Source organism: Felis catus, chromosome B4, assembly GCF_018350175.1.
Source record: "Felis catus isolate Fca126 chromosome B4, F.catus_Fca126_mat1.0, whole genome shotgun sequence".
Taxonomy (NCBI): Eukaryota; Metazoa; Chordata; class Mammalia; order Carnivora; family Felidae; genus Felis; species Felis catus.
The window spans coordinates 134,656,070-134,683,652 of NC_058374.1; the positions used below are offsets into that span (position 1 = coordinate 134,656,070).

Here is a 27,583-nt window from a genome sequence, read left to right on the forward strand (position 1 = left end):
TATCCCTTGGATAAATACCTAGTAGTGCAATTGCTGGGTTGTAGGGTAGGTCTATTTTTAGATTTTTGAGGAACCTCCATCCTGTTTTCCAGAGTGGCTGCACCAGCTTGCATTCCCACAAACAGTGCAAAAGAGATCCTCTTTCTCCGCATCCTCGCCAACATCTGTTGTTGTCGTCCGAGTTGTGAATGTTAGCCATTCTGACAGGTGTAAGGTGGTATCTCATGGTGGTTTTGATTTGTATTTCCCTGATGATGAATGATGTTGAGCATACTTCATGTGCCGGCTGGCCATCTGGATGTCTTCTTTGGAGAAGTGTCTATTCATGTCTTTTGCCCATTTCTTCACTGGATTATTTGTTTTCTGGGTGTTGAATTTGATAAGTTCTCTATAGATTTTGGATACTAACCCTTTATCTGATATGTCATTTGCAAATCTTCTCCCATTCCGTCGGTTGCCTTTTAGTTTTGATGATTGTTTCCTTCGCTGTGCAGAAGCTTTTTATTTTGATGAGGTCCCAGTAGTTCATTTTTGCTTTTGTTTCCCTTGCCTCTGGAGACATGTTGAGTAAGAAGTTGCTGCCGTCAAGACCAAAGAGGTTTTTGCCTGCTTTTTCCTCGAGGATTTTGATGGCTTCCTGGCTTACATTTAGGTCTTTCATCCATTTTGAGTTTCTTTTTGTGTATGGTGTAAGAAAGTGGTCCAGGTTCATTCTTCTGCATGTCGCTGTCCAGTTTTCCCAGCACCACTTGTTTAAGAGTCTGTCTTTATTCCATTGGATATTCTTTCCTGCTTTGTCAAAGATTAGCTGGCCATACGTTTGTGGGTCCATTTCTGGGTTCTCCATTCTGTTCCATTGATCTGAGTGTCTTTTTGTGCCAGTGCCATACTGTCTTGATGATTACAGCTTTGTAGTATAGCTTGAAGTCCGGGATTGTGATGCCTCCTGCTTTGGTTTTCTTTTTCAAGATTGCTTTGGCTATTTGGGGTCTTTTCTGGTTCCATACAAACTTTGGGATTATTTGTTCTAGCTCTGTGAAGAATACTGGTGTTATTTTGTTAGGGATTGCATTGAATGTGTAGATTGCTTTGGGTAATATCGACATTTTAACAATATTTGTTCTTCCTATCCAGGAGCATGGAATCTTTTTCCATTTTTTTGTGTCTTCTTCAATTTCTCTCATAAGCTTTCTATAATTTTCAGTGTATAGATTTTTCACCTCTTTGGTTGGGTTTATTCCTAGGTATTTTATGGTTTTTTGGTACAGCTGTAAATGGGATCAATAGTAGGACTGTGTGTATAAAGTACCTAGTGCAGGGGGCGCCTGGGTGGCTCAGGTCATGATCTCACAGTTCATGGATTTGAGCCCTACATCGGGGTCGCTGCTGTCAGCACAGAGCCCATTTCTTATCTCTGTCCCCCCTCTCTCTGCCCCTCCCCTGCTGGTTCGTTGTTTCTTTCTCTTAATAAATAAGTAAACTTGAAAAAAAAAAAAAGTAAGTAGGGCAAATCTGGTTCAAGGTACGGGTGCTTGGTGAAAGTTGGTCTCAGTCTCCAGCTCTTGAGATGGCTTATAGCCTCCATTGCCTTGGCATTTTTCCTGAGCTCTTACGTTTAAAAACAGACTGGCTGTAAGGAAACTGCTTGTTCCTCCCCTAATCTCCATGGAGTTCGGGTATGTAGTAGTTCAGGAAAACCTTTTGGTGCTTCTGTAAGAGTTGAGAGAAGAGGGGGCACCTGGGTGGCTCAGTCGGGTAAGCGTCCAACTTCGGCTCAGGTCATGATCTCATAGTTTGTGAGTTTGAGCCCTGCGTCGGGCTCTGTGCTGACGGCCCAGAGCCTGGAGCCTACTTCAGATTCTGTGTCTCTCCCTCTCTCTATGCCTCTCCTGCTCATACTCTGTGTCACTCTGTCTCTCAATAATAAATAAACGTTAAAAAAAAATTAAAAAAAAAAAAAGAGTTGGGAGAAGAGGCAAAAATGAATCTGTTGGCTTCCTGATTTTGTTCTCTAAGTTGAAGGGCAACATTGGGAAAATGAGCTTTAGAATTACATTTGTTGTATTTTTATCATTGAAGTCCAGGTCCTGGGGGAAGTTTGGCCTAGTGGGGAGTATTCCTGCTTCTGCCCTGCAGGGTCTGAGACAGCTTTGGGAGCTTCAATTCTGGGGCCAGTTGTGCAAGGAACCAAAGAGGTCTCAGGAGCCCCCTTAACCTGTACACTTCAGTGCTGTGTAGTTGGGTTCCTTCACCTTCTGGACATTTGTGGTGGTGTTCTTTAAAAAAAAAAAAATTTTTTTTTTTTAATTTTTTTTTTCAACATTTATTTATTTTTGGGACAGAGAGAGACAGAGCATGAACGGGGGAGGGGCAGAGAGAGAGGGAGACACAGAATCGGAAACAGGCTCCAGGCTCTGAGCCATCAGCCCAGAGCCTGACGCGGGGCTCGAACTCCCGGACCGCGAGATCGTGACCTGGCTGAAGTCGGATGCTTAACCGACTGTGCCACCCAGGCGCCCCCCCCAAAAAAAATTTTTTTTAATGTTTATTTTTGAGAGAGAGAGAGAGATGCACAGAGTTAACCGGGGGGGGGGGGGGGGGGGGAGGGGCAGAGAGAGAGGGAGACACAGAATCCAAAGCATGCTCCAGGCTCTGTCTGAGCTGTCAGCATGGAGCTGGATGCAGGGCTTGAACCTACAAACTGCCAGATCATGACCTGAGCCGAAGATGGACACTCAACCGACTGAGCCACCAAGGTGCCCCCATGTTCTTACTGTTCACTGAGAGAGCTATAGCGCTGGTTTAAGACAAAGGCCCTGCCTGTGGACGAGCTTATATGCTGGTGAGGAAGAAGTCACTTAACCTCAACACGCTGAAGCAAGGAGGGAAGGGGTGTGGGCCATTGTGGAACTTGGGCGTCATGGGGGCGTGTTTAGTGTGCTCCACACTATCGCCGGTGTCAGGGATCCCGGTCACTGAGCTAACTCTCATTTTACAACGACTGCCTCATTTGCCTTCACAACACCCATAAGAAGCAGGTATCGTTAGCCTGTTTTCATGATGAAACTGAGAACCACAGAGGTTCAGTAGTTTGTCTGGCACGCAGCAGAGCCAGATTCTGAATGCACATTTGTTTGATTTGATTGCAGGACCCAGGGTTTTTACCACTCGACCAGACTTTGCCCAGAGCACTTCCCGGGGATAGGGAGTAGAAAGTAGATCTCTGTGAAGTAGGCTGGATATAGGGGACACAGTTCATTTGGGTCCCGCCCTATTTGGGGGCCTTCATTGCCTCCTGCCCCAAAAACCAGCCAAACTTGAGAGGGAGAGGCTAGAGGTGAGAGTCCCACAGAGGCAGCTTTATTCCTTGACTGAGCTGTGGGTCGGCCTCACAGGCTGCCTATTGAGCTTGCAGAAGATGCCCTTCCTAAGTGTGTTAGTGCAGAGCTGTTGCCCCGGGGGCCAGAGTAGGGCTCAGGATTTGTATGCAGTTCACAGTGTGCCTGGAGTCCCTGCCACTGACACCAGCAGCAAAGGACAAGTAAGCAGATGAGTGCATCTATCAGTTCCTTAAAGGAACGCGTTGGAGCCCGTTTAGAGACTGTGACTTGGAGAGACACAGCTCCCTGCCCCCTTCCCAAGCCTCTGAACGGGACTGCATCTCCTTTTGTGCCTGCCAGTTGCATAGCAACCAAGCTAGCTGATTGCCTCCTGGCGGGAGAAAACTGTTTAGCTCTGGATTCTTGGAAGAGGTGCCAGGCATCACCTCCCAGGGGTGGGAGAAATTTGTTAGAAGCAGCAGAGGTGTGGGAAGCTGCTGCTTCTTAGGAGGGTGCTGACTGACAGGCATTCCTGTGTAGCCCACTAGACAGAGCCTGCCTGAGGCTTCCCTGCCAGGAAGAGCCAGGCAGCTACAAGCTAACAGCTATGAGCCAGAAGGCTGCTGAGGGTCATGGTCAGAGGAACCAGGGGTCTGACCCTACCGAGACCTTGAAGTCCTCCTGGTGAGATGTGCTGCCACACAAGGTAGTGTGTTTCCCTGCTGGACAGGCTTGCATAGGTTGGATAGGTCATGTTAGACGTTCAAGGGCAGCATGAGTGGATAGATGAGACCTTTTCAATCCCATTTCAGTTCTGCTATGTGCTGCCCTTGTGCTTGGGGCCTGCTCTCGGGCTCCTGGACTTCGTTTGCAAGCTAGGGACATGGTGGAAAACGGCACCCCATAGTCCTTTTTGTAATACACAGTGTGTTAGTAGCAGCATATCCTCCAAGGAGAACTGAGTAATAGCAACTTACCTTTATTGAATGCCTGTCAGGAACCCAGCAACTGAGCTCTGTGCTTTTCATATATTTTTTCCTCAAAGAATGCGGTGTATTCATAACTCTCTTCCCCATTCCAGTCCCCAAGGGCAAACACTGATAGGAATTTCGCGTTTATCGTTCCAGACTTTTTTCTCTGCATTTGCAAAGCGGTACATTGTCACAAAAATGTCGCAAAATCCCCCTCTTTTACCCCCATTTTACAGAACAGGAAACAGGCTCAAAGAGGTGAACAATCTTGTCCGAGGTCCCATAGCCAGGGGAGCTGAGATTCTAAGCCAGATCCATCCAGTTCCAGAGTGCATGCCCTTTCTTTTACTTGGCATGGGTTGGAGTGTTTCCACAGTGGCACTCTGCAGGTCAGAATGGGGCTGGTGACTTCTTTGTCTCTCCCTGAAGCAGCTGCCTGAAGAGACCAGGCCTCCTCCCGGAGCCCAGCCTGTTTGCACAGCTCAGCTACTTCTCCTTGGCTTGCCCCACATTCTGGGGCTCACCAACCCGTGGTTCCCTGAGACAATGCTGGCATGTGCCATGCTTCACAGGATGGACAAAAGGTCAGACTGGCCCAACCAGGCTGGCCTCCTGTCCGAGAATGTCAGTCCTTTTGGTTTGGACTGTTTTCTGAATAGAAGTGGTTTCAAGGGAAGACTTCTGTCCTTTGGGAAGAGAGAGTAGCATGTCTGACTTTGGCCAGATGGGAAAGCGAGAGTTCTGTGTGGGTGTGCGCATGACGTGCCACAAGGTGCGTCCCTTTTCCTCTGCTTGTCTCCATGAACGGTGCTGCTGGCTCAGCACCTCTGCTAGAGGCACTCAAAATGTGAACTTGAAAGCACGATGAAGAGGCTTGTGTTCAAATTATGGCTCTGCCTTCGTCTCTTTCATGACCAAATATTTCTTGAACTCCTGTGTGTCAGACATTGTTCTAGGCTCTGAGTATACATGGTAACCTGACTAGACAACTTTTCCATAACTCCGTGCGCTTGCCTGCCCCTCCTGTCCTCTTTCCACCATCTTTCCGTGCCACCATAATGGTGCGCGTGAATGTCTTGGCAGATGCTCTCAAGAGCATTAACAATGCTGAAAAGAGGCAAACACCAGGCTCTTATTAGGCTATGCTCCAAAGTCATCGCCCGATTTCTGACTGTGACGGTGAAACATGGTTACATTGGCAAATTTGAAATCATCGATGATCACAGAGCTGGGAAAATTGTTGCGAACCTCACAGGCAGGTTAAACAAGTGTGGAGTGATCAGCCCCGGGTTTGATGTACAAGTCAAAGATCTAGAAAAACGGCAGAATAATCTGCTCCCGTCCCGCCAGTTTGGTTTCATTGTACTTGACAACCTCAGCTGGCATCATGGACCATGAAAGCAAGACGAAAACACACAAGAGGGAAAATCCTGGGATTCTTTTTCCAGGGGTGTAATACAGTCATACAAATAAAATGCCTCACTGACTAGACAAGTTTTCTGCCTGCAGGGAGCTTACATTTTGGTGGAGTTTCCTTTTTCATTTGTCGGAGTCTCCATTTTTTCAGCTGTACAAGGGACAACCTGACTTGTCACAATCCCATTTGGCACAGTTGTTGGGAAGGTGACATAAGATAACCTTTGTGACCTTGCCGGGCACAGTTTTTTTCATTTCATTTCTTGCCAGGCTCCCCAGTGGGGTCTACTGTGGGTATGTTTCCCCTTCAGAATTTATTCTGGGGGCGCCCGGGTGGCTCAGTCGGTTAAGCGTCCGACTTCGGCTCAGGTCATGATCTCATTGCTCGTGAGTTGAAGCCCCGCATCAGGCTCTGTGTTGACAGCTCAGAACCTGGAACCTGCTTCAGATTCTGTCTCTATCTCTCTGCCCCTCCCCTGCTCATGCGCTCGCTCTCTCTCCCTCAAATATAAAATAAAACATCAAAAAAAAAAAAAATTCTGTGTCAGTAGAGGTAAGATCAGCAGAGGCTCCCTTACTCCCTTGGAGCCCAAGAGATTTGTATCCCATCCAGTAAGGGAGTGGGCACTGCCAAGACCCAAGGAGCCAGACTCCACCGAAGGCACTCCGTCCGGTCCAGCAGTTGGGACTAAGAGCCCCCATCGAGGGCTGAGCGCAGCGGGCTGTTGGGCCAGAACAGAGGTTGAGACACCTTCTGTAGCACAGCGAGAAGAGCACGGGCTCTGTAGCTTCCAGCCATGTGACCTGGGGCAGGCCACTTCTGTCTCTGGGCCTCTGGGCCTTCGGGGCAGTTGGAGAGGCTGAACTTTGTACAGCAAGGTTTAGCAGAGTAGCTGGAATGGAGCAGAGTGACAGCTAACAGCTATTTAATACTGCAGAACAGTTCTGTGGGCATCTGGCTACTATGGGAGACTTCCACCCGACTGTAAAATTAGGGAGTTGTTTGATAGCAGAGGAAATGCGGTGTGGATTCCTACAGTGTTGAAGACACGACTAGGGTTTTCAAAGATTGGAAAGGCTGAGGTGTGGAAGAGTGACCAGGCTCATTTGATCTGGTTCCAAAGGGCAGGGCTAGGAAGTGAGGCCTGCTGAGTGTCAGACACTGGACCGAGTACTTTCCCACAGGTGCTCTCCTTAATCCTCACTGCGGCCTGGGAAGGTTATCCCCACTTAGAGATGGGATGTGTAGATGCTAAATACAGCCACACGAGGTTACATAGCTTGTTGGGGGTGGAGTCGGGATTTGAGCCCAGGTCTCCAGTGCTGGAATCTGTATTCTGATGTGATGGAGGCATGTTTCAGGTCAGTATAAGAAGCATTTGTTGTGGGGGACGCCTGGGTGGCTCAGATGGTTTAAGCATCCAGCTCTTGATTTCGGCTCAGGTCATGATCTCCTCTGTTAGCCTCTGTGCTGACAGTGCAGAGCCTGCTTGGGATATATTCATTCTCTCTCTCTCTCTCCCTCCCCCCCTCCCTCCCTCCCTCCCCCTCCCCCTCCCTCCTCCTCCCTCCTTCCCCTCCCCATGCTCTCTCTGTCTCTCTCAAAATAAGTAAATTTTAAAAAAAATATTAAAAAAAAAAAAAGGCGTTTGTTGTGGTTGGGAAGTATTAGAAGTATCCAGTAGTGGAATAGGCTTTCTGGAAGAAAATGAGCTTCTTGGCCCCATCCTGTTGAATTAGTGGCCTGGGGAGGTTGCTGAAGAGACATTTCTGCTCAGTCCTGTTCTAGGCTCCTTTGTTCCAGAGGAAGCAGAGGTTAGTAAGGGCTTAGTGAAAGTATCTCTTCTAGATAAGGGCTTGGTGTTTACCCATGAGAATTTCACAAGGCCTGGGACTTGGGTTCCAGGTGTGGGAAACAATTTTCCTATTTCCTGGTTGTTGTGATATTTGAGTTGGCTGGCCTTATGGGTGATCTCGGGAATGTCTGTGGGTCCTAGGGCCAGGTTGAACTGAGCATTGAGTATGTTTTACTTTTGGGCTTAGGAAACAAAAGCAAAATTCTAGTAGGTTATTATGTTTTTTTTTTATAAATTTTTTTAGTGTTTATTTTTGAGAGAACGAGAGACAGAGTGGGAGGAGGGGAGGGGCAGAGAGAGAGGGAGACACAGAATCTGAAACAGGCTCCAGGCTCCGAGCTGTCAGCACAGAGCCCGATGCGGGCTCGAACTCACAAGCCATGGGATCATGATCTGAGCTGAAGTCAGATGCTTAACTGATTGAGCCGGCCAGGTGCCCCTATTATGTTTTTTTATATGCCACAAATCATAATCGTTCTTCAAATAATACTGATCCAGACTACTTTTTCCCCAACCTCAGTAGTCAGCAAGTTGCAGTACTTGGTAATATCTGCTTTTAAGGTGAAATTAATTTCTTAACTTTTTTTCTTGTTTACGGAGGTAATTACTCATTTTAGGAAAGTTGGAAAATACAGAGGTATGAAGAATATCAGGGGTGCCTGGGTGGCTCAGTTGGTTGAGCATACAACTTTTGATTTCGGCTTAGGTCATGATCCTGTGGGATTGAACCCTGTGGCGGGCTCTGTGCTGAGTGTAGAGCCTGCTTGTGATTGTCTCCCTCCCTCCCTCCCTCCTTCCCTCCCTCCCTCTGTCTCTGTCTCTCTCAAAATAAACATTTTTTTTTTTAATTTTAAAAATGGTCTTTGCATAGAAACCTCAGCCATGATACCTGTTTGGTGTGGGTATAGTGGGTGCTGTGGTGCCAGTGACTTGGGGGGTGGTGGTTAGATTTGGCATGGAACAGGTGTTTGCTGCCTCTCTCAGACTCACTGAGTATTAAATACCACTGAGTACCTGGTGTCAGACCAGGGAGTCTGGTGGGAGGAGTGGTGGTAGGTATCCCTGGGTGGGCTTCAGGGAGTCTAAAATTGTGTATTTTGTTTTTTCTGAATTTTCTCCATGAAGTATGTCCTGCTCTTTGAACTGGCTGGAAAAACCCTAGCAAATGCTATTTGAAAACCAAAAACCAAAATCTGCTTGTAGCATTTTACCTAATAGTTGGCATTTGGGGGGAGCCCATCCATGTCCTCTCCAACCTCACGTAATACTGCACCTATTACCCCCTTTTTCCACACAAGGAAATTGGGCTCAAAGGTGAAGCCTGTCTGAGGTCACGCAGCCAGTAAATGGTAGAGCTGGGCTTTGGAGCTAGATCTAGGTTTTCCATTGTGTGGCGTTGCCTCTTGTAAACCAAAGGTTGGGATTCAAATTTTAGCATAGGGAACCTCACCCAGCCTGACCTTCCACCATTTGCTGCTTTGTCTTTTGCATCTTACCGTTTGGAGTACTTAGTAGCTTTTACACACTTCACTTGTGATTCCGTGTCTTTTCCATACTGTCTGTCCTCTGAATACCTTGCAAACTCTTCTTTATCCTCCTCAGCCCCACTCAGTGAAACTTTGCCCTGGCATCCCAGAGTTAATTGCTCCCTCTGCAGCACTCCTGCCTCTGGTTTGTGCTTCCTTTTTAGCATAGATGACAGTTGGTTGCATTTTTGTGCTGAACTTGGTCAGACTAATATATATTAGCTTAGGGACTGTCTTACTCTTCTTGGTGTCTGTGTCCTGTTGCTTGGCACAGAATAAGTGCTCAAGTGTTAAAATGCATCCAGATCTCAAAAAAAAAAAAAAAAAAATGCATACGGACCTCTTTCCTAAACAGTCTTCACAGCAGCTCCTTTAGAGGCTCCCATCTAGTGTTCCAGGGGGATCACAAGGTATTGTAGCAAGACTCAGATGAGCTGTGGTTCAAGGTTGCTAGGGTGCTTTTCTCCTACCCCTACAAGTTCCCTCATGATTCCGGATTCCCTTTTACCTCTTACCCTTATTTTATGCCATTTCCGCCGCACTTTGCTCCTGCCAACCTGTCTTTCTCTGTCTTTCAGTTACAGGTGTTTTCCCGCCGTGGGGCCTTTGCACATGCTGTTCTGGGCCTGCGAGTTTGCTAGGACTCCCTCTCCTAAACCCCATCTGATTTGCCTGGCGAACTCCTGTAATGTTTCATTTCTCAGATTAAAATATCACTTTCTTGGGAGAAGCCATCCTCCCAGTCTAGCTTAGGTTCTCCACCTTTCTACTGTTTCAGCTGATTAACTTTAATTTCATAGCACCTCTCTGACATAGCTGCTTATATTGTCCCTTGAGTGATTACTTGGTATCTGTCTTCTCCACCAAACTGTAAACTCAACATGGGCAGGGACTATGCCAATCTTGCTTATCTCATTAATTCAGACAGCACTGCAGAAGTTCTGGGGCTTGATAAGTATTTGTTTCATGAAGCAGTAACACCTTCGTTTAAATTAGGGAAGTAGTATGGTGGAAAAAGCTTGACTTGAGGCTTAAGTGGCTTGAGTTCTCCTAACTGCTGTTAACTAGGCATGTGACCTTGGGCTTTCATTTCTTCATCTGCCAAATGAAGAAAAAATACTTGGTGATCTGGGCTCACCTGATAATCTGTGATTCTAGATGAACTGTTTAATTAGCCGAGTTCTAGGGAGGGGGGCTGGGATAAGAATCCAACTGCCTACTTGACATCTCCACCCAAGTGTCCTCACCCTCAAGCCCGCTCTCCCTGTCGCCTTTCCTGTTCGGTGTACAGCAGCGCCATTCTTTTTTTAAACATTTTTTTTTTAAATTTTTTTTTCAACATTTATTTATTTTGGGGACAGAGAGAGACAGAGCATGAACGGGGGAGGGGCAGAGAGAGAGGGAGACACAGAATCGGGAACAGGCTCCAGGCTCTGAGCCATCAGCCCAGAGCCTGACGCGGGGCTCGAACTCACGGACCGCGAGATCGTGACCTGGCTGAAGTCGGACTTCAGCCTCTGGCACCTCAGACTGCGCCACCCAGGCGCCCCGTGCAGCGCCATTCTTTAAGTGGCTCGGGCCCAGAACCTCAGTGATATTCTTGACTCTTCTCTCACACCCCTTGGCCGGTTTGTCGGCATATCTTATTGTTACTACCTACAGAATATATCCAGACTCCAACCCCTTCTCACTGCCTCTGTCACTCTTACTCTGGTCCAAATCACCATCATCTTTTTTTTTTATTATTATTTTTTTAGTGTTTGTTTATTTTGAGAGAGAGCGAGACGGAGTGTGTGCATGCTTAACGTGGGGCTCAAACTCCCAACCCTGAGATCAAGAGTCACATGCTCCACCAACTGAGCCAGCCAGGCGCCCAGAGTTCTTTTCAAGGGATATTCCATTGTATGTGTGCATCACAGTTTCTTTATTTATCTGTTCATCCATTGTGGACACTTGGGTTCCTTCTGTATTTTGGCTGTTGTGAACAATGCTGTTCTCAGTATAGGTGTACAAATACCTCTCCTTGCTGTTCTTTGAACACAACAGTTGCCACCTCACTTTAGAGGATCCTCAGATTTTCTGTCTGGAATGCTCTTTCAGTCTGTAGGTTGGCTTGTACCTTTTGTCAGGTCATTGTTCAGTGTCATTTTCTCAATGGAAGCCTTTCTCAGCTATCCTATAAAAAAATTTTTTTTAATGTTTATTATTTTTGAGAGAGGGAGGGCTGGGTAGGGTCCGTGAGAGGGAGACAGAGGATCCAAAGCTGGCTCTGTGCTGGAAGCAGAGAGCCTGATGCAGGGCTTGAGCCCACAAACCGTGAGATCATGACCTGAGCCGAAGTCCAAAGTCCGGTGCTTAACAGATTGAGTCATCCAGGCACCCACCAACTATCCTATTTTATTTATTTATTTATTTATTTATTTATTTATTTATTTTTTAACGTTTATTTATTTTTGAGACAGAGAGAGACACAGCATGAACGAGGGAGGGGCAGAGAGAGAAGGAGACACAGAATCGGAAGCAGGCTCCAGGCTCTGAGCCATCAGCCCAGAGCCCGACGCGGGGCCCGAACTCACGGACCGCGAGATCGTGACCTGAGCCGAAGTCGGACACTTAACCGACTGAGCCACCCAGGCGCCCCTATTTATTTATTTATTTATTAAAAAAAATTTTTTTTAATGTTTACTTTTGAGAGAGAGAGGAGAGGTGAGAGAGAAAGAGAGAAGGAGACAAAGAATTTGAAGCAGGCTCCAGGCTCTGAGCTGTTAACACAGAGCCCAATGTGGGGCCCAAACTCATGGACCGCAAGATCATGACCTGAGTCGAAGTTGGATGCTCAACTGACTGAGCCACCCAGGCGCCCCCCAACTATCCTATTTTAAACTGCACCTCCCCCACCATGTTGGCTCTTTTCTCCTTGCTCCTGCTTCATTATCTTTCATGATACTTATCAATGTCTGATTGAGGTTTTACTTTTTTTTTTTTTTCCTCTTTCTCTCACTCTGTCTTCGTCTAAGTCCCAAGAGGATCATTTTGTTCATTGCTGTATCCCAATGCCTAGAATAGTGCCTGGCACCCAGAGTCATTCAGTAACTATTTGACGGATAGACAGATGCATGAATAGATGAATAAGGTTTGGTGGTAGGAGGGAGCGAGGACGGAGAGAATGGCAGTGAAGACAGAGGTTTTTCCCCGGTCAGCAGTGCTCATCACTTCTCAAATTTGGCTGCTACTGAGATTCTAAGGGTAAAATTAAAATCCCAGCTATTTCTTCTTTGTATCTTCTTTAGTGACTGTACCTGCCCCTCACTGACAATTGTGTTCTGGAAAAGTTGTATGCTAGCACCAGAATGTGCACACAGAATTGAGGGGATCAACATGGGGTTGCAGGTGTTGAATTTCTCCAAGTAAGGATACTGAAAAAACACCTCCCTTGTCTGCATGTCACACAAATCATTGTCCACTGTCAGCTTCTTTCCTCCCTCCCTCCCTCCCTCCCTCCCTCCCTCCCTTCCTTCCTTCCTTCCTTCCTTCCTTCCTTCCTTCCTTCCTTCCTTCCTTCCTTATCAGCGTCATTTCTTAAAAAGAAAGGGCCTTTTTAACACTAATGTTAAGTATAGGAAGGCATGGTTCAGAACAGAAGATGTGTTTTAAATTTAATAAATTTGGGGGGTGCCTGGGTGGCTCAGTCAGCTAAGTGTCTGACTTTGGCTCAGGTCATGATCTCATGGCTTGTGAATCCGAGCCCTGCATCGGGCTCTCTGCTGTCAGTGCAGAGTCTGCTTTGGTTCCTGTCTCCCTCTCTCTGCCCCTCCCCAGCTCATGCTTTCTGTCTCAGAAATAAATAAAAACATCAAAAAAGTTAGTAGATTTGACTTAAAAAAAAAAAACAAAACCAACTTGCTTTGTTGTCTTCATTTTTCCCATTTTCCTGGAGGATAGCTGTGTGGAGAGAGGCACCAAGTGGTCAGGCTGAGGTTTGGGTGCCTCTGGCACCTCAGACTGAATGCTGCAGAGAGCCTGATAATGCTCTGCAAAGGCCTAGGGCAATTGTGAGCAATTCCTTCCTTATGGCTGTTTGGCTCTGACATTTGTAACTCATTTTTTAAAATTGGAAGTTCTCTATGGCACAAAAACAGACACTCAGATCAATGGAACAGAATGGAGAACCCAGAAATGGGGCTAATAAGCCCTGCTAATAAGCAGGTAGTGTTCTGAATCTAGTGCGCCGTGTGTGGCACCACACTGGGGTGCATTTTACGTGTGCATGTACGCATAGCACTGTGTCCTCGCCTGTGTGTAAACGAAGGCAAAGGCCATGGCTGATTCAGAAAAGCCTAAACTCAGGGAGTTTTCTTCCCTGGTGCAGATAAATCTGTTCTGACATTGCTACATTTTCCTCCGGTCCTTTGGGGAATACACAAGTTTATCTGAGAGCCTGTTTGCTGGGGAGGAATATTTATAGACTCTCTGAGCTGGAAAGAACTGGAGGACATCTAGTCCAGTGGTTCCCAGACATAGAAGTATCAAGAGTGACCTGGCAGTCTTTACCGATGCTTAGGCTCCATTCCAGGTGGTTCTGATTGAGAGGTCTGGGTGTGGTAGGGCCTAGAAGCTGAGTGTTTATGAAACCTCTCAGGTGGTTTTGATGCAGCTGGAATGATCCACTTCTCCCATGTCGTAGAAATGGGAAGGGGCACACAGAAAGGCTGGATTACTTTACTATAAGGGTACCTAGTGACTGAGCTGGGAGGCCAGATCTGTGGACTCCCATGCCCTAAATGTTCCCTCTTGTCACATGGGGGCTTTCACTGTTGAATCTGCACATGGGGAAGTGGCCCATGGGGTACACATACCCTGGCTCTTTGGGTGTCTGAGTGTGCTGTCTTCACCAGAATGTTGGATTGCAAAATTGGCGTTCAAGGACAAAAATACAGTGACACTAGGGGACTCCAGCTCTCTCTACACCAGCTGAAAACAGCTTGCTGTCAACTCTTTTCAACCACACATCACCTTAATACAAATTAGGGGAATTATAGGAGAAAATGATTTTCCATCTTAACCTGTTTTCTTAAAGTTCATCTAATTTTTTTTGAGAGAGAGTGAGCATCTGCCTGTAGTGGAGGGCCAGAGAGAGAGAAGGAGAGAGAGGATCCTAAGCAGGCTCCGTGCTGACAGCGTGGAGCCCTACATGGGGGTTGATCCCACGAACCTCGAGATTGTGACCTGAGCTGAACTCAAGAGTCAGATGCTTAACTGACAGAGCCAGCCAGGCACCCCTTAACCCAAACATTTTCTATGATGTTAGTGTATTTCCTTTTGGTCTGTGAACATTCGTTTTATAGCATTGTAGTCAGTGTGTATGTAACTTATAACCTGCTTTTTCACATATTATTACAGACAGTTTCCTATTGCTATTTGGTGCTTAAAACCATCATTCCTACTGAGTGGAAATTATACATGTTAAGTTGCTTTCAGTTTTAGCAGCTATAAGTAGTAATGCACTGAATTATTTGATGCATATAGTATCATTTTCATATTTAGAATTCTTTCTCAAGGATAAAATTTCAGATATGGAATTGCTGGGTCAGAGGATATGGATGTTCCTGTGGGTTTCGTATTGACAAGCTGCTTTACCAAAAGATCAATTTCCTTTTACTCCACAGCAAGGAGTCTGCAAGAATGTTTATCTTTGGTTTTGAGCATTTAATTTTTTTTTAACGTTTATTCTTTTCTTGAGAGACAGAGATAGAGCGCAAGTGGGGGAGGGCCAGAGAGAGAGGGAGACACAGAATCCAAAGCAGGCTCCAGGCTCTGAGATGTCAGCACAGAGCCTGATGCGGGGGCTGGAACCCACCAACTACGATATCGTGACCTGAGCTGAAGTCGGACACTTAACTGACTGAGCCACCAGGTGCCCCCCCACTTTTTTTTTTTTTTAAGTAAGCCCTACCCCTAACCTGGGGCTCGAACTCATGACCCCATAATTAAGCATCACATGCTCCATTGACTGAGCCAGCCAGGCACTCCAACAAGAATTCTTCATAGGTGATGCTTTCCCATCAGGGGCATGAGTGTCAGGTAGTCTTGCTGTTGGTGATGCTGAGTTTGATCTGTGGCTTAAGATAATGGCGGTAACCAGGGGTGCCTGGGTGGCTCAGTTGATTAACCATCAAACTTCGGCTCAGGTCATGATCTCACGGTTTGTGAGTTCAAGCCCCGGGTTGGGCTCTGTGCTGACAGCTCAGAGCCTGGAGCCCGCTTCAGATTCTGTGTCTCCTTCTCTCTTTACCCCTCCACTGCTCGTACTCTGTCTCTCTCACCAAAATAAATAAAAACATTAAAAAAAAAGAAAGAAAAAGATAATGGTGGTAACCAGGTCCCTCTAATAGAAAGATACATTTTTTTCCATTTTCCTTATTAATGATAAATTCCTGTAAATTAACTTGCTGAAATGAAGAGTTTGCACCATTGGGGAGGAAAAACCAAACAAACCCAGAGCACTGTTGATTGTCAAATTGCCAGTAAATGATTGTGCTCGACCACTCCACAGCCACCATGCTTTCTGCACATATCTTGTTCGTTCTTTTTTTTCCTGGTTACAAAAGGAACTCTTATATATCCTGTAACATTTAAAAGTTACAGAAATACTTGGCGTAGAAAGTAAACGTGTCCAAAATCCTAATCCCTAGAGATAACTGCTATGCACAATTAATCCCTGTCATTTCATTTTTAAATATATTTATACATTTACATGTGTGAACTATTAATTATTATATAGAAATAAGCTCATAATGCTATCTTACTACTTACTGTTTTCACTGAATGTGCCACGGAAGTTTTTCTCCGCCAGTAATGTTAGATCTACCCTCTTTTTTTTTTTTTTTTTAATTATGGTAAAATATATGTAACATGTTGACATTTTAACCATTTTTCAGTGTTCAATTCAGTGGCATTAATTGCATTAACAGTGTTGTGGGACCACCACCTCTATCTAATTTTTTTTTTTTAAGTTTTCATTTATTTAAAGTAATCTCTACACCTACCATGGGGCTTGAATTCAAGCATCTGAGATCAAGAGTCAGACGTTCTTTCATCTAAGCCTGCCTTTTAAAAATTTTTTATATATTTTTTAATGTTTATTTTTGAGAGACAGAGCACAAGCATGGAAGGAGCAGAGAGAGGGAGACCCAGAATCTGAAGCAGGCTCCAGGCTCTGAGCTGTCAGCACAGAGCCCAACACAGGGGCTTGAACCCACCAACCGTGAGATTATAACCTGAGCCAAAGTCAGATGCTGAACCCACTGAGCCACCCAGGCGCCCCTGAGCCAGTCTTGTTTTTTTGTTTTGTTTTGTTTTGTTTTTTTAATGTTTATTTACTTTTTAAATGTTTATTTTAGAGACAGAGTGCAAGCGGGGGAGGGGCAGAGAGAGAAGGCAACACAGAATCCAAAGCAGGCTCCAGACTCCAAGCTGTCAGCACAGAGCCCAACACAGGCCTTGAACTCATGAACCGCGAGACCATGACCTGAGCCAAAGTCAGGTGCTCAACTAAGCCACCCAGGTGCCCCCTGAGCAAACCTTTTTAAACAGCTGTAAGATGGCATTCCTTGGTGGATGAGCCAGAATTTATTCAGTTACTGCCCTATTTTTGGACAATAGGGTTGTTCTCTTAAAAACAGTGCTGCAGAGAACGTCCTTGCCTGTGTCAGTGCTTGTTTATGTGAGCATTTTTGTGAGCCAGCTTCCTGGAAGCAGGAAAGCTGGTTAGAGTGTACAGATATTTTACATTTTAATAGGTATTGCCTAATTGTCTTTCAAAAATGTTGAACCTGTTTATACTGTAACCAAAAGCATCTGAGACTGGTAAATTATTGATTTGTCTTGTTAACTGTTTGCTCTCACAAAGTTAACCCAACCTGCTCTGTATTTACCCCTCCTCAATACAGAAGGGCTAGTTAGTCAAGCAGAGGCAACATTCGTTGGTTTAATTGATATTTATGTAGCACCTCCTATGTATCAGACCTAGTGTTCAGGAATGGGGAATTTGTTATGAATAGACACAATCCCTCCTTAGTGGAACTGCCAAACTAGTGGAGACAGATACCATCTCACAAATGAATGTCAAGAAGTAGTAAGTGGGCATAAAAAATAGGAGGCTTTGGCTGGGCTGGGAGTTCAGGAAGAATTCCCTGTTTATTTGGAACTTTGAAGGATCAATGGGAGTGACCTAGACAAAGAGCAGATTGGGAATGAGGGTAGGCAGAGAACCTTCTGAGCAGAATAAACAGCATGTGCAAAGGCCCTGTGGCTGATACCTCTAGAAGTTTTACTGCCCAGCGAAGTTCAACATGTTTGGTACCTTTGAGGAAGGCAAATTTTGAATTATTGAGAGACCAAATAGATGATTTCCCACTGCCAGGACCCCATAAGCAGGAAGGATTTCAGAGGGATGAAATGCTTTCCTAGATAAATTCTAAATTCTAACAAATTGCAGGTCCCCTGAAGGAGAGAAGGAAGATCTGCACCTAAAGACATCAGCTTAGATTTTTAGAATAAGTTGGTCATAGTTTGAGGGCAAATAACCAAGGAGAAATTCTACCACCACTGGGATACATCAGAAGAGGGTCTGGAATGCCAAAGGCCCAGATGAGCTAAGTCTTCTGAAAAATGTTCATCAGTGAAAAGAGTCTTTAAAGCTGTGTTTGTAGTAAGCAAAAGAAGAGACCCGTTGCTTCTGCCAGTGTCCAGAGAAGGAACACAACGTGGCATCTAATTTCTTCTGTCTCCTCTACGAAGGAAAATAACATGTGAATCATGTATTATGTGATTATGTGCATTATGTGAACAGGCTCTGTGCCAAGAATTTGATGTAGATTATTTTATTTCATAATAACACTGTGAAGTTTTATTTTCTCTATGGAGAAACTAAGGCTTGAGAAGGCTAAAGAACTTGTCCAGGGCTGTAGCCGCGTAGTGGTGGTGCAGGGTTGAGCAATCTGAGTACAGAACTTCAATCCGAACAAACCATCACACCACGCCACCTTCAGTGAGAACGGGTGGGCTATGAGAGGCGAGAGAGTAGCAGAATCCAGGGGAACTGACCCATCTCGAAAAGAGAGACCTGAAGTTGCGTCCCGGATTCACTGCTTACCACTTAGCGGTATGTGACTTCCGTGGTCTTTGGTTCCCACATCTGTGAGACCGGAATAACAATTACCTGGCACTGTTGTTACAGGAATTCAAAATTAGGCACAAAAAGTGCTTGGCACAGAGCAGGTGCTTAATAAGTAACAGCTGTTTTTGTTCTCATTGGAGGGGGGGTGGTCACCCTTGGCCTAATCTTCATTTTACATATGAGATTTGTGGGGCTCATGAATGAGTTATACATGATGTCCTTGCCTTTGAAGTCAGCCTCTGGGATCAGCGTATTAAGGTGGCTGGGCTCTCCAGAGTTTACACGTGACATTTCATGCACGTCAGCCTCTCCCAGCCCTGCTGTGAAGCAGGGAGCAAGGCTGAGATTTCAGGTTCTATGTGAATACCTAAGGCCTGGAGGGATGAAGTGAATTGTGTAAGGTCTCACAGCAAATCGAACATCTTTCACTTTTTGTTGGGATTAGCAGATAGATTGGTGAGAGCGAGTACTGATTTCTGCAGGGAATTCAACAGGTCAGCCAGGCTGTCTCTAACTACAAAACAAGCAAGGCCTTAGTGACAGTTCGCCTACTTGGGTATTGGGGTGCCTGACTGGCTCAGTTGGTGGACAGGTGACTTAATCTCCAGTCATGAGTTCAAGCCCCACATGGGGCGTGGAGTCTACTTAAAAAAACATATATATATAGTTGGGTGACTGTTGCAGTTGAGGAAGGACCTGCACCTCAGGAGTGTTGTTAAATAGACCACCGTTGACCTGACCAAACATGTGTCCTGGGGAGCCTGGCCTGGAATGGGTCACACTGGTGTTGAGGCTTGGATGAGCAACCTGGGAATTGTGCTGTGTTTGTGGCTGACACACTCTGGGAGGGCCAGCCTGTCAGGACACGGGGTGACTGACCAGGACTCCTGTAGACTGCAGGGGCTAGAGGCGGACAGAAACTGATGATGAAATTAAATCAAGATGGGGGTAGAGCTTTGCACAGAAAACCAAGTCTGTAGGGGCACCTGGGTGGCTCAGTTAAACATCTGATTTCGGCTGTCTGCTGTCAGCCCAGAGCCCGCTTGGGATCCTCTGTCCCCTCTCTCTTTGCCCCTCCCTCACCTACATTCTCTCTCTCAAAAATAAATAAACACGAAAAAGAAAAAACCAAGTCTACAAGTGCAGCATGGCTGAAGAGCAGTCAATGAGGAAGACGGCTGTTGAGGTGTTAGGGTGTCTGGAAGCGATATGTGTGTCAGCAGTGAGGTGGGCTGTCCTGGGCTGATGACAGCCTTCAGCAAAGGAGGTGATGAGCCCTTTGCTCTCAGCACAGGATATGGTTGGGCTGTTGCAGAATTTGGAAACTTGCCGTGGAAAGGATCAGTTGAAAAAAACTCTGGGCTGCCCTTGGCCAAGGTGAGATTTTAGAGAAGATGACAGGGCATGGCCGACTTCAAGTAGGTGAGGGACCCCACCCCTGGAGACTGAGTCATTGATGTGGGAAGGGTTTAGGATTATGTATTTTTAACAGACTCAGGAGGTTCTGATGCATCTGAGGCCTGGGAGCTGTCCTGAGGAAGAGAGGTTGGGTCCCCAGGGGTGGACCCCAGCCGAAAAGCAGACTGCGCAGGGAGGCTGAGTGTGCAGGAGAATATTCTCAAATTATTCAGAAATGGGTTGGGTGGTTGTACAGGATGATGCACTGGTGTGGGGAGGTGTATGGGGGTGGTGCTCCGAACTTAAAAGCGTAAGAGTGCCTTTATAGAAAAAGGGTCTTGGAGCGCCTGAGTGGCTGTCGGTCGAGTGTCCGACTCTTGATTTCGGCTCAGGTCATGATCCCAGGGTCGTGGGATTGAGCCCTGCTTTGGGCTCCGTGCTGAGCTTAAGATTCTCTCTCTCTCTTCTCCCTCTGCTTTTCTCCCCCACTTGTGCTTTCCCTCTCTCTTTCTAAAATAAAATAAATAATAAGGGGTGCCTTGGTGGCTCAGTTGGTTGAGCGTCCAACTCTTGGTTTCGGCTCTCAGGTCATGATTCAGGGTTGTGGGATCAGGCCCTGCATCAGGCTCTGCGCTGATCATGGAGCCTGCTTGAGATTCTCTCTCTCCCCCTCTGCCCCTTCCCTCCTCAATAAATTAAATTTAATTTAAAAAATAAATAATGAAGAAAGAAAAAATGGCACCTGGATGGTTCAGTCGGTTGAGCATCTGACTCTTGATTTTGGCTCAGGTCATGATCTCACAGTTTGTGGGGTTGAGCCGCGCATCAGGCTCTGCGCTGACAGCATGGAGCCAGCTTGGGATTCTGTCTCCTTCTCTCTCTGCCCCACTTTTTTCTCAAAATAATAAATAAACATTTCAAATAAATAAGTAAAATTCTTTAAAGCGGGGGAGCTTAACGAACATGTAAGTTGTTGGGGGCTTCCTAAAAATGTTTTCCCTTCTTATTAGTGTCTAAACCTGAGCCATACCATGTAGCAACTTCATTTTAAGTTAAAATGGAATAACATTAAAAACTCCGCTCCTCACCACACTTCACGTGCTCCGCAGCCACATGGCTAGTGGCCAGTGTATTGGTCGTGTGGATCTAAAACATGTCTGTCATGGCACGAAGTCCTGTTGGCCGGTGCTGGCTGTTGTGCACAGATGTTTGGAAAGCACAGCACTTCGTGATCAAGGATTGAGCACGCAATGATTTCATCTGTTATGAACAACAGAGTTTATCTGCATTTTGGAGGGAAGGCTTAGGGAGTTATATAACTTGCCTGGGGCCACGGCAGGTAAGTGGGTCAGTCAGACTGGATGCGAGTCCTACTTGCTATGCTGTGGCCTTGGTCGCTTCTTGCAAGCCTCAATTTCCTCACTTGGAAAATGGACTAATCACAGGAGCCACTTCACTGGATGGCTGTGAGGCTGAGGTGATGTAACACAACGCAAAGTGCAGCACAGTGCTGGCATCACTGGGCGTCAATAAACGTTTTTCTCTTACCCATAAGTTGTATTCTGTATAAGAGCATACTATGTTGTCCTTTCTCCCCCCCGGTCAGCATTTTTCTTAAACCTGTTTTTTATTTAATTTTATTTTTTAATTGTTTTATATTTTTGAGAGACTGAATGGGGGAGGGGAGAGGACAGAGGATCCAAAGTGGGCTCTGTGAGCCCAAGGTGGGGCTCGAACCCACAAACTGCGAGATGGTGACCTGAGCTGAAGTTGGATGCTCAACCGACTGAGCCATGCAGGCGCCCCAAGCCTCTTTTTCGGATATTGATGTACGTCTGTGGATTGCTTAAGTGTTCCCTTGCTATAGAGAATTTGGGACTTTACCTTTTCTCTACACTATGATGACAGCTAATTGTTTTGCCTACTGGGCCAGACGCTGGCTGTTGTTACATTTATTTTTTAATTTATTTTTTAAAGTTTATTTATTTTGAGAGAGAGAGTGTGTGCACACGCACAAGCAGGGGAGGGGCACAAAGGGAGAGATGGAATCCCAAGCATACTATGCTGTCAATACAGAGCCTGACTTGGGGCTCAGTCGCGCAAACCGTGGGATCATGACCTGAGCCAAAATCAAGAGTTAGACTCTTAACCGACTGAGCCATCCAGGCGCCCATCTTATTACATTTATTTTTATTTCTAGGGAAACTTAAGCTTAAGATAGTTCGTTTACAAAAAGAAGGATCTGTATATGGACATTGGAAAGACGTGTAAGGTGTATTGGTAAATAGGAAAAGCAAGTTGCAGAGCAGCTTGTATGGTTTCTCTTACAAGGGGTAATAGAAACTGTGCCAAGTACTTTATGTAACCTCTCCTAATCCCCACAGTAGCTCTGTGAGGAAACAAGTGCTTAGGGTAAATTGACCGAGGTGACTCGATAGTAAGTGGCCACCTGACTGAGGCTCTGGTTTCCCCATCCTCCCGCCTTGCACTGGGGCCCCCGCTGTCGTAGCTGTGGTCAGAGCTGTGGCCACGGTATGCCATTCATCCCAGGCCCTGGCTGTTGAAAGTCCTTTGATGTGTCATCGGTTACCGCGTGGGGCAGATCGTGAGGATCCCCTGCTGGAGGGCAAGGGTGGGCAGGTGGGTGGTGGTTGGGGTGCTGTTGGCTGTCACTAATGAGTGGCTTGAGCTGTGCCCTTGTACTGGTTCAGGGGCCGGGGTTGGTAGAGTTTGGATTTCAAGATTTTGGTGACACAAAGAAAGGGGGCCTCGGGTAGTGGCTTGAGTTTTGCCTTGGTATGATCCTCTGCTCTAGACAGGGAGCATCACCTGGAAAGGAAGCAGCCATTCCTTTCCCTGTGTCATTTTTTTGGGTTCCTTTATTCTCCTCTGATCACAGTGTACCCTGTGAAGGTTGTCACAGTTTAAAATTAACAGACCCCAGCATAACAGTCATTTATCTTGTTACTGCAGAACAGATTGCCCCTACACTTAAAGGCTTAGAACAACAATAAACATTCTCTCTCACAATTTCTGTGGACCAGGAATTTGGGAGTGGCTTGTCAGGGTGGTTCTAGCTTGGGGTCACTCAAGAAATTGCAATCCAGACTTTGGTCAGGGCCGCAGTTACCTGAAGGCGTGGCCTTGGGCTACAGCACTCTCGTGGGAGATGGTGTTGGTTATTGGCAAGAAGCCTCAAATCCTCTCTAAGTGGGCCTCTCCCAGCACTGTTTCAGTGTCTTAGCGACATGGTAACTGTCTTTTCCTAAAGCAACCAGAGAGAGGGCTAGGCAGAAGCTGTCCTTTTATGACCAGTCTTGGAGGCCACATAGCCTCACTTATGCCCCATTCTGGCCATTAGAAGGAAGTCAGTCCTCTGCACATTCAAGGGGACCACCTTTTGAAGGGATTAAGGAAACATCCGAAGCTCATGCACAGGGTTTTCCTCATTTTTCCATCCATTCGATAATTACTCATCGAATCTCTGTTATGTGTCAAGTATAGTCCAGACACAGAAATAAATAAGGCTTGACCCCAACCCTCAAGGAACGTATTGTTCAGGAGAGTAATAGCTATGATTTGGACAGTGCTTTACAGCCTCGTTAGGACTTTCACATACGTTCATATCTAACCATCCCGGTAGCCCTGTGTGATCACCGTGGCCAGTTACAGCCCCAGTGCCCGTCTCCTCTGGGGCTCAGATGATGGGGGATTTTCTTAAGTTGATAGAACTTGACTTTGATCCCAGCAATTCTGACTGCAAATCCCTTGCACTCTCTCCTGCCACGGGCTCTGTTCCCGTGGCTGCTGTATCATCCTCTGTCTCAGAGGAGGACATGGAGGCCACAGTCACTGGTGAGCTCTTGATACTTCCTTGCTCTCTTCACCACACTGAGCTGTCCTCTGGGGCGGGCCACCCTAAATACTCCATTGACAGTTGCTCTTGTCTTTCTTCTTGCAGAAAGCCCTGGGTGTGCGGCAGTACCATGTGGCCTCAGTCTTGTGCCAACGGGCCAAGGTGGCCATGAGCCACTTTGAGCCCAATGAGTACATCCGCTATGACCTGCTAGAGAAGAACATTGACATTGTTCGCAAAAGGTAAGGCTGCGGGGGGTGCGATGGGGGAGCTGTAGAGACCGCCACAGGGCTGTTTGTGCTTCTTGCCCCTTTCAGGCAGCACAGGAGGTGCTTGGCAATGGACGGTCGGTGATGGTGGTAGGATCAAGGCCTTTAGGGTACGAAGTTCCCTGCTGGGGAAAGGCATTGCAGATTGGTGGTGGGCCTTGGCCTTCTCTGCCAAGGAAAGATCTCTTACCAGAAGCCTGGTGATTTGGGCCACAGGGAAGGTCTCAGACACTCTATGGTATTGTGGCCTGAACCTCCCAGCCACCTTTTCCAAGATGGACTGCTGACCCTGAGCTGGCCCTGTGGGATCCACCAGGCCCAGAGGCTGGCTAAATATCTGTATTTCCTCTTCAGTGTGTAGTCCTAGAGGAGAGCTCAGGCTTGAGACCCAGAAGAAAGCTCAGGGAGGGTCTTGAGCATATCTTTTTTTCTGGGCCTCTCTTTCCTTGTTTGGTAAGATGGCAGCCATTTTCGCACTGCTGTCCTGTGTGCCAGGTCCTGGGCCAGATGCTGGTGCTGGAAGGATGATGCCACGAGAGGATGGGGAGTGGGGCTGGTAGTACATTGCAACCAGCACTGCCCCTGGAGCTTGAACAACTGTAGATAGGGCTGGGCGCTCGCCCACCTGGTGACCGTGACCCTGGGAGTAAGAGAGAACAGATATGAATATACCCATTTATAGCCGAGGAACAGGCTCAGGTGGAGAAGCAGCTTGCCCAGGGTCACACAGTGAGTCTCCCTGCCCTCAGCCCATGCTCTAACTGTACTCCCACGCTCCCTCTCTGCTGCCACTTTGCTTCCTCTTTACTGGTATCCTCACTTTGGTTTTAAGGGTAGGGACTGTCATAGTCTTTATCTCCAGCAGCCTCCCGCATGGCATCACCTAATTATAGTAAGAACTGATTAATGGTCATCAAGGATAACTATAATAATAGTGGCTGCTTGAGTGTGCAGTTTGTTCTAGGCACTTCATATACGTTTCTTTTCTTCTCAACAACCCCTACAGGTTGTTATTATATCCATCTCCCCATTTTGCAGATAAGGAAATCGAGTGTCAGGGAAATACCCAGTCTGAGGTCATACATCTATTGAGTGGTTGGACCCAAACTCAAGCCAGGTCTGTCTGGCTCTGTTGCCTCCCAGTGTTTGTTCTAGCATTCTTGTGGGTTTTGTCTAGGCTGCGCATTAGAATCATCTTGGAAGCTTTTATTTATTTATTTTTTAAAGATTTTATTTTTAAGTAACCTCTACGCCAAGCGTGGGGCTTGAGCCCACAGTCCCGAGATCAAGAGTCACACTCCACCGACCGAGCCAGCCGGGCTCCCCGCTTCGGAAGCTTTTAAAACTACCAACACCTGGGCCCTGATTCCTTCCGATGGTGTGGGCCCTGTTCCTCAAAATGTGGTCTGTGAGTCAGCAGCATCAGCATCACCTGGGAGCTTATTAGAAATGAGGCTATTCAAAACAGAGATCAGTGGATGAAAATGTAAGAATGTTTTAGAAGGCCAGGGGACTTGGGGCGCTTGGGTGGCTCAGTCGGTTAAGCTTCCAACTTCAGATCAGGTCATGATCTTGGGGTTCGTGAGTTCGAGTCCCACATCAGACTCTGTGCTGACAGCTTGGAGCCTAGAGCCCACTTCGGATTCTGTGTCTGTCTCTGTCTCTGTTTCTCTCTTTCTCTATGTCTCAAAAATAAATAAACATATAAAAAAAAATTTAGAAGGCCGGGGGCTTGCAGAGGAACTCTTTCTCCACCCTGTGTTCGTGACAGAAGGAGCTCAATTCTGTTCTCGAGAAACTAGGTCTTTGTCATCCAGTATGGCAGAGGGACAGATGGACGTAGAGGACCCACTTTGCCATCCTCAGTTAATCCTTAAGGAAATGTGGTGCGGAACATGTCCTTAGGTTTTTGTCGCTGTCAGGCTTTTTTGTACAACTTTGGGCATTTGCTGTCAAGGTCTTTGGTTTTAAAGCCCATGTGCTATTTTTCATCTCCCCTGGGGCCCAGAAAGAGGGGCTGCGCTCTGCGCAGCGAGTCACTGCCCGTACACCAGCCTCGGAGATGCTGCCACAAAACGGGGCAGGCTGTACCTCAGGCCAGTGCTATTTTTATTCAAGGTTCTCATGACAGCAGAACCGTAGAGGTTTTCAGAATTGCCACTTGCTCTGCCGTTGCCCACAGAGCCAGCCCCTTAGGGAGCTCTTGCTCTTGAGGGTTAGATACATGGGGGGCTAGAACCCAGGCCATCGGAAGGAAGTTGCTCTGCTTTCCCAGCAGAGTCCTAGTGGCAGTAATGATAGAACTCGAACACTTCCTGTAGGCTGGGCCCTGTTCTGAGTTTCCGGGCGTTAGTTACAGAGGGACGGTATAGGGCAATGTAAGGAGTGTGGACGCGGCGCCTGGCTGGCTCAGTCAGTGGAGCGAGTGACCCTTGAACTTGAGGTTGTGAGTTCAAGCCCCATGTTGGGTGCAGAGATTAGGTTAAAAAAAAAAAAATCTATGTAAATAAAGAGCACAGACGTCAGAGCCACACGGCTTGGCTCCTCGCGGTCTGGCTCTGCTGCTCGCCAGCACGCGACCCGAGGCAGGTTGCTTCACCTCGCTGGGCTTCGGTGCCCTCGTCCGTGTTACGAGGCTGCGACGTGTCGCATCCATTGAGGTGCTTAGAGCCGAGCTGAGGGAAGAGGAAGTTCTGTGAGAAAATGAGTCTGTGGTGACAGAAAGCAGGTCACTGGCTGCTTGGGAGACGTGTTCATTGTCTTGACTGTGGTGACAGTTTCACAGGTGTGTAGCTATGTACTGTGTCAAGACTTACCAAATTGTGTCCTTTAAATGTGCGCGGCTTATGACAGGCCGGTTACACCTCAGTGAGGCTGTTTAAAAACAAGCGCCGAATGAGCGCTGTTACCTCGGTCCAGGCCGGGCCCTGGACTTCGGAGGTGGGGTGGCGAGCCCTTTGAGCAGAGCGGTGGCTTTTCTGGTTACACAGTGGGTTTAGTACTGGGGTCAGGACTAAACCCAGGGCCTCTGACTCCTTAGTCTGATACTTTTTTTCTTTCCTGGCTCGTGGGGTGTGAGTGCAGCTACACCCCTTCCCTGAAAGGGAACGCTAACCGCCTTCCCTGGAGGCCTCTGGTCTGGGAGGCAGAGTGTGAGGTCTAGCCAGGGCAGCTGTGGCGGGCAGAGGGGAGGCTGCTCTGCGGCACGGGGCAGCCAGGTTGTGTGGGTGTCACCAGGGAGCCTCAGGGTGGGCGGTTGAGGGCTGACCTGCACCGAGCTCAGTCGGCCTCGGGGGAGGCTGGTGAGGAGGAGGCCGCCTGAGGCCTGGCAGGGGCCGCCCGGGAGCCAGGGTCGGACTGCCACTTTGGCCCCAACGGGGAAGGGAGGGGTGGGACCTCCAGGGAGAGGGGGTCTAGGAAGAGGGTCTAGTGAGGGGCTGGGGACAGCGACTGGGTGTGCGTTGTTGAGAGCTGATAGCCGTGCTGGGTGAATGGGGTGAGAGCAAGGGGGGCTAATGGGAAGGGCTTCAGCCCAGCAGTGTAAACAGCAGGGGGTTGTGGGTTGTGTGGGATGCTGGTGGGATCCTCTGTGTCTTGGTGGGGCCGAGAGCACAGGAGAAGTGGCCGGGGACAGAGAGAATTAGAGGCTCGCAAGCAAGACCCTGACTGAGCTGGAGCGATCACCGCCACTCTGCCGAGCCTCCCTTCCCTCTTGCCCGTCTTATCAGATGACAGGGATACAATGAGGAGTGAACAGTGAGACACACATGTAATAGGGGTTCATCAGATAATA

General features: G+C 47.3%; 1 protein-coding gene and 1 pseudogene across 2 annotated transcripts in view; both read left to right on the top strand.

Moving 5' to 3' along the window:
* ACO2 (aconitase 2) overlaps positions 1-27,583 on the top strand; it is a 53,264-nt gene that overhangs the window by 7,029 nt on the left and 18,652 nt on the right. For both annotated transcript variants that reach the window (XM_003989332.6, XM_045062436.1), the window contains exon 2: positions 23,627-23,763. In XM_003989332.6, coding sequence (XP_003989381.2) covers positions 23,627-23,763 — 137 coding nt within the window. The remainder of the gene's footprint in view (positions 1-23,626; positions 23,764-27,583) is intronic.
* On the top strand, positions 2,642-7,201 carry LOC123386752 (annotated as a pseudogene).